This window comes from Doryrhamphus excisus, chromosome 4, assembly GCF_030265055.1.
Source record: "Doryrhamphus excisus isolate RoL2022-K1 chromosome 4, RoL_Dexc_1.0, whole genome shotgun sequence".
Lineage (NCBI taxonomy): Eukaryota > Metazoa > Chordata > Actinopteri > Syngnathiformes > Syngnathidae > Doryrhamphus > Doryrhamphus excisus.
In genome coordinates this window covers 17798299-17809923 of record NC_080469.1, presented here as the reverse complement: position 1 = coordinate 17809923, position 11625 = coordinate 17798299, and the positions used below count along the sequence as shown (strand labels likewise).

The following is an 11625-nucleotide window of genomic DNA, read 5'->3' as shown; positions in this document are numbered from 1 at the left end:
CCATATCCGTATGGAAGTGATATGTTTTTTGCCTTTTTACTTGGTCCAGTTTTTGCCTTTTTACTTGGTCCAGCTCCTTCACTCATTTTAGTGACCATAAACTTTAGCGAGGGCTTAAAATCTCGCAATTCGCCGACTAGCTTAGCACTTTGCATCGTTGTTTACGCATGAGCAGTGACCTAAAGGTCAACATTCAGTTGTCATCTGAATGGCTGCCCTGTATATCAATCAAGTGACGGCATTGATGCTGGGATGATATTTTTTTAATGTCACGCCGCGATCGACCAGCGATCGACCAGTACCACCTCCGCGATCGACCGGTAGCTCGCGATCGAGTTAATGAGCACCCCTGAATAAGAGCATATTTGCATCGGACCTCCACTAGGATAGACCTGGAACTGCCACTCATTCATTTAATCAGTGTACATCCTGTATACACTTACACTGTGAAGACACATGCTTCACATTAGGCCAATAGAGGTCATGGAAACACAAACACATATTCATCCATCAATCTATCAGCCCTCTTTGTCCATAATTACACACTTCCTGCTCCGAAAGCCCCCTTTTTCCACCATTCTTCACATTCTTCTTTGTGAGCAGTTTTGGTTTGCATCGTTAAAGGCAGAACACCCAGCCTGTTTCTGAAATGAATGAATTCAGTCTGATTAGCCAAGAGATGTTAATCGCTGTGTAGTAAAACAAAAATAAAGTAAAAGTACTCACCTAGACAATAAGAAAGGTGTTTGCAGAGCAATAGTGTCCCCAAGTGGCTTTAAATAGGTACTGCTGTAATTATGTAAGCTTTGTTACAGATATCTATCTGTTGTTATGTAATTTAATTCAAGTTGTGTTGTGTTATGTTATGCGGACAGGGTGAAGTCTTAATGCATGGATGAGCTCCTTTCGTCGTATGAGATTATACTCCATGTATTCATTTTTGGGTGGTGTTGACTCCGACTGAGGCTCCACATGGGGTCCTGAGTACTCCCACCATCTCCCGCCCTTAGCCCTGGTCCTCATTAGGCGACTGTCATGGTGCCAGAATCAATAAGCACAGATGAGAAATCCAATAAAATGTCATACGGCTTAGATCATTAGTAAATTCCATTGTGTTAGGGCTGGTCATACGATAAGGCTTTTTACATAGTAATACTTCTTTATTTGATGACTCACTTTGCATGCATCCACACCTTGTAACTGTATGACACAAGTGTGAGAAAGACCGCACATCACATGTTTGAGCTGAGCAATGCAGATGCATGGCGCTGGAGTCACATCAGTGACAAATTAATGTAGGCTGCAATTGGGCTGGGACGAAAAAAAGCAAATTAGCGATGGTACAGAATCATTACAACATCCATTATCAATCTTACTGCCAACAATTGCTTTGTGTTATTATTATATGTACGTATGCTTAGCTATATTATTTAATTTAATCATTATTATTATTACTTATTTTTGCACTTGACCATTAAGCATGTTCGTATGTTACTTAAAATTTTGTTTTATGATAATATGACAGTTGCTAAATGTTTTTGGTTAGGACTCCGGAACAGATGACATGCATGATAATTATCGGACCATTCATTCATTCATTCATTCATTTTCTACCGCTTATCCTCACGAGGGTTGCGGGGGTGCTGGAGCCCAGCACCTGGTCGCCAGCCAATCACAGGGCACATATAGACAAACAACCATTCACACTCACATTCATACCAATGGACAATTTGGAGTTGCTAATTAACCTAGCATGTTTTTGGAATGTGGGAGGAAACCGGAGTACCCGGAGAAAACCCACACATGCACGGGGAGAACACGCAAATTCCACACAGAGATGGCTGAGGGTGGCTCAGCTAACCGAAAAAAAAAAAACGTACAGTGAACTGCTCCTTTTTTCTGCTGCCTGTCACTTCAATGGCCTTCCGTAACTTCCCCTTGTAAACGAACATTCACTTTCAGGGGAAGACATTAAGTATGCTAATTGTACCAAATTGCTAATCAGCCACCTGAAACGCCAGCGCAGTGACATTTAAGAAATGCAAAAATTTTGCCGGAGACCTTTTGTAGCGTCACACCGGTTGCTCGGAGCATGTGTCCGAATACAGTGCACCTTGCTGGGCTACGCCAAGTAGCTCTCTCCGCTCTGGTTTACCAGATAGAAGTGATGCGGTCATAGTAATATTTGATTAGGACAAATTAACAGGTACAGTTAGTCAAATCCTTCTTACCATATGATGAAATTAAACTGAAGGTCAACCAGCTTTTTGAAAGAGCTGTGTTCAAGCTATAAAGTTTCAATGCCACGTTTCAAATGTCAAGCATAGAGGAAATGTGTCGTGCCACCAAAATACATGTGCAGCTGTAGAAGTAGACAAAAACACCACAAATGTTTGCATCAGAAGATACAGTACTGTACTATAGAGTGTTGGAATGCAACCACAACAGTCAGAAATAATCATCATCTTGTTCCTCTTACTGCACACTATGAGAGAATTATACACTGTACACTTGAAAGACTAAACGCATTTGCACGGAGCTATTTGGATATCTAGACAGTTTGTGAATGCAAACTGAATTCTGAATGTCTTGGACCTGTTGCTGGCCTCAAACATCTTCCCTTGACGGATTCCTGCATGCCAGATACATAAACATCTCTTTAGATGAACCACTAGAAAGGGTAAAAAGCTGTTGTTTTCATCAGGTTCATAAATCTATGTGTCACCTATGTATGCATAACAACTGAGAAATTGTTTTCACATGCACAAACCATCTTTCATATCAAAATATGATTGATCATTTAAAAACTGGAGTACTACCCCATCTGAAAATACAGAAGACACTTTCCACAACAGGGCCGTGTGGGTTTGGATCTTTTTCTCCCTTAATAATAAAAACCATCATGTAAAAACTGCATGTTGTCTTCGGTTGTGTTGTCATTGACAAATATTTAAATTGGTTTTGTGATCTGAAACATTTAAGTGTGTATACTGCCACCTTTGGGACTGGAGTGGAGCTGCATCATGGCTACAGAAAGTTGCAGATGTTTTTTTTAAACAAACCAGGAAGCTCTGCACAAACAAACCCACTGCCATTAAAACATTTCCTCCTGCTTGTACATGGCGGAGGTAATAATAATTTTATGTGCGAGTGAGTGTCATGGGATAAAAAAGCTGTTTTTCAGTGTTGTGTGTTTCCACATTCTCTCGATGTTCCTCAACGACAGCCGGCCTGCTAAATGTACCCCTTTGCAGGAAGGTGGGCCCCAATGGCGTACTGAATGGTTTTAATGGGTCTGTGGTGCAGCTGGCACAACATGCTGGGATGCACTTTGAGACAACACTGTCCACAGTGCAGCTGTAAAAGTTAAGCACAATGCTCTACAGCTTCCTCAGGAAAAAGAGGACCAGGATAGTAAAATAAGGGATGTTCACACCGGTTCAACATCATGTCAACATCATATAATGTTGTTCAATGAGCCAACTGTGGAGAAGACTTAGTACGCCAGTGTTTTCATGAAATTATGACAATGTGATTGATTGTAGCATACCGTATACCTGGGATGGCCAAACAGCAACATGATGTGCATTGCTATGATGGCATGCTTGAGTTGCCAAAATAGTCAGATGCAATCAGTAGCTTGTAGAAAAAATAAATCCAAACAACACAACACGTCAACACACACAACACACAAAGTAACATACCAACTGCACTGTGTGGGCACACAAATAAATATCTACATACAATAACCATGCCAAAAAAACACCCATATATTTCAGCCACAAGGCATGCTGGGTAACTTGTAGTTTTGTCGTGTTTGTCACATTTTTGCTTAATTGCAAAAGAGAAGTAAAAAAGGAGGAGTTAACATACACTTGATATTCAATGTTTTAATTTTCATAGTTCATATTGTTTTTCAGCTGGACTACCCAGCATGCCTTGCGGGCATTTGGAAATAACAGTTTTAAGTCAAGTGTTATGTTTGTTGATTTATGTGTTAACTTTTATGTGGGTGTTTTGTTTTCGTTCTGTTGCACCGTGAGCAAGTATGACTAAATGCCTAAAGTAGGAGCACTAAAGTCTTAATATTACTAGTAATAATAAATTCTATTAAATAATCAAAATACAAAATCCCAAAATAATTTAAAAAAATATTCTTCGGTGGATGCATTATTGCGTTTCTTTGAAAATGCATTTTAAATATCCTCAAATATATGTATAGTGCCAGAGTTAATTGATAACAATAATAAATAACATGCTTTTTAACTAGCGTGCACGACTCACAGCTAGGAGACCCAAGTTCAATCCCACCCTCAGCCATCTCTGTGTGGAGTTTGCATGTTCTCCGTTAATTGGCGACTCCAAATTGTCCATAGGTATGAATGTGCATGAATGAGTGTGAATGGTTGTTTGTCTATATGTGCCCTGTGATTGGCTGGCCATCAGTCCAGGGTGTACCCCGCCCCTCGCCCGAAGACAGCTGGGATAGGCTCCAGCACCCCCGCGACCCTCGTGAGGATAAGCATATTTGTTTTATTTATAGCTTAAAACAGCTCCAGTCATCACTCCAGGAAAGCAGGAAAGCACATTATCAATGTACAAAATATCACCATCATTTGGATGTACAGCACACAAACACACCTGAATACCAATAACACATACTTACTTCCAGGAAGCCAAGCCTAAATGTGCTGATTTAAGATATAGGGACTATGTGAGCATGTAAACACATTTAGGTCCCCACCGGAATAATAAGTGGATACGCACATTTAAATGATTTTCAAGGTGTCTGTGAGGCCCCAAAGTGACCCCCGCCTCCATTCTTTGTTGAGGCTCTGGATATGGAGTGGCCGCTTTCTGCACTTTTATTTCATTCTACCATGTCACCACAGCAATCCCTTACTTAGAAGCGACAGGTACCGTAAACACTTGATGACAGAAAAGCCTATAAGAGGTAGACCATGAAGGTAGCTTTATCATGGGTTGCCATGGCAATATTGTACACAGACTAATGGTAAAGAACCCAACAAACATGAAGCGAAAAAGTACTTGTGTTCCTCAATAAAATAGTTTGGAATAATTTACCTAGCAACCTAGTAAAAATTCACCCACACCCCACTTTGAGCCCCGGCCGTAAGTTTTGGCTCTCAAATGAATCGTGAAGAATAAAGAACAGGCTGTATTTAACAGCTTTAAAAAAAAGTGCATACTTGCTACCGGACTAAAAATGTCAGGTTGCATTAGTGGTCTTCAAAACACGACACTCAACACGCCGCCACCCAGGTTCCTCAAAACACAGGCGGTCGTTTAGGAGTCGTTCGTCGACTGTGTCTCTTTGTGAGGATTCAGCAGAACTGCTGTGCGTCTTTATTGGCTTTAAAACATAATGACAAGACCTCTTAGACTGATCCAGAGTCAGCAGCTTGGTCTTGATCTTACTGGCCAATGTATGAAGGGGTGCCACCCATGCAGTCGACAGCGGGTTGGGGTGCGGAGCTGTTCCGCTCACCATCTCAAGGCCACATGCCCCTTTTTGCATGACTCTGAGTAGGCCAGCTATATTGTTACTACAACCAATTTCCTTGCAGTCTATAAAGCTGTCAATCAAAATCATATAACGGAGGCAGGGGGGCACAGGGGTGGAGTCCTTTGAGGAGGGGGTGACTCCAGGCCACATGTCAAAGTGCTTACATGTTTGAGGTAATAGTGACTGTTAATATTTGCCTTCCTTAGCTACAAATAATAATTCAACAATCGATATGTAATTGAAGTAAATACTTTAAGGTTTAATTTAAAAGGAGTCCACCCATTTGCCTTCACTTTTGTCTGCAGTTAGTGAAAAGTATTATAGCTGTTGGCTTGAGATCAAGCAGACCACTGTCTGACAATATTCCATTTACTGTTCTATATGTAGTATGTTTAGCACTGTAATCTATCTGTCTTGTTGGTTTTAATGACCAAATTTCCCTGTTTCTTTGCCTTTAGAAAGTCACAAGTTGTCTGTTTGGCACCACCAAATTCCACTCCGGAGATGCTTAACTAAGCCATACACGCTAAATTTAGAGACAAAAATGATTTTTAAGTATATAGCTGTGTGTGTCCATGTCATAAAATGACATATTGTGGCTCGCATGAGTCCGTGAGGACTAGGTAGCTCTTCATTTGGCAGGAGCCAGTCGTGAGCTATGAAAAACAAAAAACAAATGACAAGCTTGTCAACCCTTTACAACAACACTGTTGCTTGTCAACACTAAACTCATCATGCAACAACTTAACACTCAAAATGTATACCTTAAATCTATAGTGTACATGAAAAAAACATTTGAAAGTTTTCCCACAATTGTATTGCGTCTGAGCAAAGCATTTAAGTGAAGGACAAGCAGCATAAAAAATGCAAAGATGGTACTGCGATTGTGTGTCTGTCCACCAGAGGGAGCCAGAGGAGCCCAGAGGGATGCTGACATCACTGCAGCTGCCCAATGAATTATTGGAAAACTCCCAGATGTTTTTTCCTATTTCATTCGTACTGGTACATTTGTGAAGTATATTTTTGAGTATTAAGTTGCTGTGTGATGAGTTTAGTGTCCTTAGTTCGGTGATAACTGCTATATTGTTATACTGTTATGTACAAACACCTCCTGCAATTTACAATGGGTTGCCAAGTTCAATGTGAGTGCACCAAGAGCTTGTGGTGATGCCTTCTTACCATGTTTCACTTCACTTGCCACTTGTTTGTGGCTCGTGCTACCTTCACTCTTGTCTGCAGTCAGGGAAATAAGACGCACACGTATGACTTGTTTGCAATTGTGTTTTTTAATAAAAGTTATGAACAAAGACACAAATAAGTTATATTTTTTATTATTTGTTAGAATTCTATCAGTGTTTGAACATGAATATTTTTGCGAGCTCGTACAATGTTTGATGGCCACACAAACAGCTGTGTAATACTGAAGGGGAGGTGTTGACGTTGTCTCACAAGACGGTTTCAAATCACAAGTGTGCACCTTTAAAAAAACAAAACAAAAAAACAATTCTCCTTTCCCGTTATGGCACTGTAATATCATTACATATAAACTCTTTAAAATATACTTCTGTCAAACAGTCTTGACAACTACTATGTACACTACAAAAATAAATTTTCATATAAATAAATTATATGGCATACATTTATCTTTGTAAATGAAAAACAGCATACATCCATGCCAACCGACTGGAAGAATCACTGATCTGTTTTTTTTTTTCATTTTCTATTTAAACAATTCTCTAAGAGCTATGATGAGACCTGTAGTGTAAAATGTTATATAATCTTCTCTCCTATTTAACATTAGTAAGCACTTTATACAGATCAAAACTCCATTAATGTCAAAACTTTAACTGTAATAGTGTTTTTTTTCAATAAAAATCCCTGCATTTGTTATCCACTGGCATCACAACAATAATGACAAAAAACACCTTATATTACAAAAATATAAATATCGCAATTGAGTGTTGAAAACAAAAAATATATAAAAAATTGAATGAAATAGTTGCCAGCTAGGATTCCCTCCACTAATGCCAATATGACAAGTGGAGAAAATAAAACAAAACAAACAAAAAAACACCCTATTTCATCCAAGCAGCTCATGGACAGGAAGTGATGCAGATTAAACAGGAAGTGAAGGGCTATGTCATTTGGCATTGAAGGAAGCGTGTATCCTGTTAGCATCATAGCGCTAACATGGCGAATTAGCGTGGCGGGCAGCTGAAGCTTGTTTTATACTTTTACTTCACTAATGACACGAACCAAGATGGAGAACGGTATGGATACGTATGTAGCATTTTAGCCATTAGCAGGCTATGTGGGTGTTAGCGAGCTTATCGGTTGGCGAGAACGAGAAAAAACAAGAGCTACGTGAGGGGAGGGGAGCGACGTTCCGGTGAGTTGAAGTCAAGTGCCATATTGCGTCCACTTGTACAGTATGTGGTTAGCTTATCCGCTAGATGCAGAGCCACACGTGGACCCTGTTCCAGAAGTTTCTGAGGTGGACAAAACCAGTTGTTTTTTGTTTTTTTTTTACCCTGCTATGGTTAAATAATACAGAACAAGAAATACTAACACGCTGATATAAAGCTGAGTGCACTAACAGGTGCCGATGCTGAGGCAGTGACTTTCAAAACAAACAGCTTAATTAAAAAAAAAAAAAGACAAAGAAAATGAAAAAATCTTCATACTGTATCTGCTTGTCTTAAATAGCACGCATAGCATGTCGAGTTAAAACAGTTATTGTTACAAAACTACCACAGGTTTGTGATATTTTAACATGCGTACCTTTGTACAGTCATCATCATACACCTTTATATACACACACATGCACACACTTAAATTAACAATGTCTGTCATCGTTTTAAATGAGCGTAAAAGTGAGGCCGGGAAGGTTCGGGTTTATGATCTAGGGATGGGCACACGGATGGGTTCATCATTTGTTATGAATGGGATGGAATTGAAGGAATGGAGGAGTTCAGTACTTGGCTGAGACCAGCAGGGGCGCTGTTGAGGCGTGTCCATACTTTTTATACTGAAAATCAAAGGATGCGAGGGACCGCTTCAATATTTTTATGTATTTTATTTTTATTATTATATTATATATTATATTATTATTCATTATTATATTATTATTTTATTTTATAGTAATTTGCTTTACATTTTGCATTTTTATTTATTTAAACTTTATTTTTACAATGGCTAATAAACAAAACAAGCTGCAGGTTGCAAATGGCCTCCAGGCTGCACTTTGTACACCCCGGTCTAAAGTATTGAGATACATAATTTTGCAAAGGGATTTTTTAAAAACTATACTTGAAATATACAAAATATATAAATAAAATATGTATTAAATTCACAAAGCAAAATAATTGTATTTATTTGCTGCAAGTTATTTGGGCTCTATCTAGTGGTACGCAGGAACGGAAGTTATATTTTATACAAATAAAATTCTATGTATAAAAAGCTGTACAAGGGCTGCACGGCGGTCGAGTGGTTAGCGTGCAGACCTCACAGCTAGGAGACCAGGGTTCCAATTTCAATTCCACCCTCAGCCATCTCTGTGTGGAGTTTGCATACTCCGGTTTCCTCCCACATTCCAAAAACATGCTAGGTTAATTGGCGACTCCAAATTGTCCATAGGTATGAATGTGAGTGTGAATGGTTGTTTATCTATATGTGCCCTGTGATTGGCTGGCAACCAGTCCAGGGTGTACCCCGCCTTTCGCCCGAAGACAGCTGGGATAGGCTCCAGCACCCACCGCAACCCTTGTGAGGAAAAGCGGTAGAAAATGAATGAATGAAAACTGTACAAATACATATTAACCAAAACTGCGCTGAAATTAGTCCAGAAAAACCTATTTGACGTTGGGCTTGTTGAGTTAAATGCACACATGGGCAAAGCAACATTATTCCGCCCTGGCACGGAAATAGGAGTTCAGAACACCATGATTGAATGAGATTTTTTTTTTTAAATGGAGTGAAATCATTCCCCCACCGCCAATAGTGCCCATCCCTAATATGTTCCATTACACTGTGTCACTTTATACCCTCACACACACACACACACACACACACTCTCTCTCTTTCCTACATTTGCATAGTTCAAATTGTACAATGATGTCAACATATTGACATATGAGCAGTGACATATTTTGTTCAAATGGACCTTTCTAATGGGCACAGATTCAGATGAGTGAACAGTAAATGAACATCTCTCACTCTCACTTAGACACACGCCATGAAAAATGGCAGCCCCCGTCTGTTATAGCTACTTTGTTTTTGTTCATATGTGCATATGTATACAAGTTTTTAAATATAGACAAACATATATTTAAGACAAGAGACAACCGGGCTACAGCAACAATGAGCACCATGACAGGAACACTGGAGGCTGATGAGGACCAGAAGCTGTGCCAGGCTTAGCTTTACAAAAGAAGAAATTCCATCTTTGGCCATGACACGCACACACAGCACCACTGGAAGACAAACACTGTTGTTAGATACAGTGGGTTTTCAATGAGAGGTTCTACTGAAAGCATTTTTAAAGTGTTTAAATTTCAACATCAATGTTACATTTTGACCACATTTCCAATAAACTATGCGGGACCTCTGATACTTATTTAAAATTGTAGAAAAATACTATATGATGGGACCTTTAATAATCAAAGTCGTACCTCAGCTGGCCCGCCTGCCTATGTTGCTTTCAGCTTCCTCAAACTCCAGATCCTGGAGCTCCATGGCCTCCACCTTGGTTTCACCTGTGTGGGGGTCCACAGGCACATGTGGGTCCTGGAAGGAGGGCTCCTCCTGGCAGAAACTGTCCGTTGCAGTGTATCCCGGGTAAGAGGAGCCGGCGGAGTGGACGGCGACGGTGACGGAAGCCGACGCCGTCACTGTGGTGATGGGCTGGCCATAAGGGATGGGGTGGTGGTGAGTGGGGGCACGCCCCCGGTGGCCCGCCAAGTGTTCCCTGTGGCCGTGAGCCGCAAAGTGGCTGTCGGGATCGGTCGAGGTTTCAAAAGCATCTGTGCGTGGCCGGGGTGGAGGCTGGGCGTGCCGGGGTGGCTGGCCCTTGGGGTCCCTGTTACGTTGAGTGGTGCTGGGCGGTGGCCCGGCATTACAACCCTGAGACTGTGGATAGAATCAATAAATTGATGTTTATTGTTATTTATCATTTGAAGACTTCTTAATGTTTAAGAATATGTCTAAGAAAGTGACAACTGTCTTCATACCGAGGACACTCTACAAGATGGGGGGTCGGGCTGCCTGGCTGACCGCCTGTGCCCCGATCCTGCCCTCCTGTCCTCCTCTGTCCTGCCCCTGGTGGTGTGCAGGTGGTATTGCTGCTGTGGCATTCCGGCTTGTCCTCTGTGAGAGGGCATGTTGTAGCTCTGCAGCTCCTGGCTGACGCCCGATGCGCTGCTGTTGGAGCTGTACTCGGAATCTGAGGAGTCCGAGGCCGCGCCCGAGGTGGTTGAGGCTGACGCTGTGGGATGAGGGCGGACTGAGAAGTGGACCATGTGGGACGGGGAGTCAGGGGTGGGTAACCTGCTGCGACCATCGACTGGAGACACCTGGGATAAAAAGGAAAAAAAGAGTAAAAATGCAGGGTTTAAAGTATTCTGGAATTTGACTTGTCAGGCCCCTCCCTCAAACTGCTACTGCCCAATCGTATGTTAGCAACCGTAACATGAGTTGACCTCTAGCAACAGTTAATGCTGCGTTCAAGACAACTAAGGAAAAAACGGGCTCTAAACTGTAGAAAATGAATTAAACAATGACCAACATTAAAGTTAGAAATTACACATATTTGTCTAAAATAAATTGCTGCTGCATATAGAAAACAGTGGCAATGCTGTGGTCTTGAATGCAGCATCCAAGCCGACTATTATTTCGACTCTCCTAATTGACAACGACCTTAAAAACAAATGGCGCTGGGCATGGATAGAAGAAAGGGGTGGAGACTGCAAGCCTTTTGGGAACTGGTGCCAGGTTCTTGTTTCTGTTCATTGCAGGAGGTCATTTTTAATATAACAATATAACAGTCTGACTCACGTCATCTAGCTAAGGACACTAAACGCATGTACCGATACAAGTGTATA

General features: G+C 41.0%; 1 protein-coding gene across 2 annotated transcripts in view; it reads right to left on the bottom strand.

The window, feature by feature from the left end:
• Nucleotides 1–6842: 6842 nt before the first annotated feature.
• The window catches only part of ptch1 (patched 1), a 60543-nt gene continuing 55760 nt past the window's right edge, over nt 6843–11625 (bottom strand). The window contains exons 22-24 of one of the 2 annotated variants that reach the window (XM_058069900.1): nt 10756–11097; nt 10198–10654; nt 6843–9999 (exon numbers count right to left, since the gene is read on the bottom strand). In XM_058069900.1, coding sequence (XP_057925883.1) covers nt 10199–10654; nt 10756–11097 — 798 coding nt within the window. In that variant the 3' untranslated portion in view covers nt 6843–9999; nt 10198. Of the gene's footprint in view, nt 10000–10197; nt 10655–10755; nt 11098–11625 lie in introns of those variants that run through there. The other variant, XM_058069901.1, reaches the window with a different exon arrangement.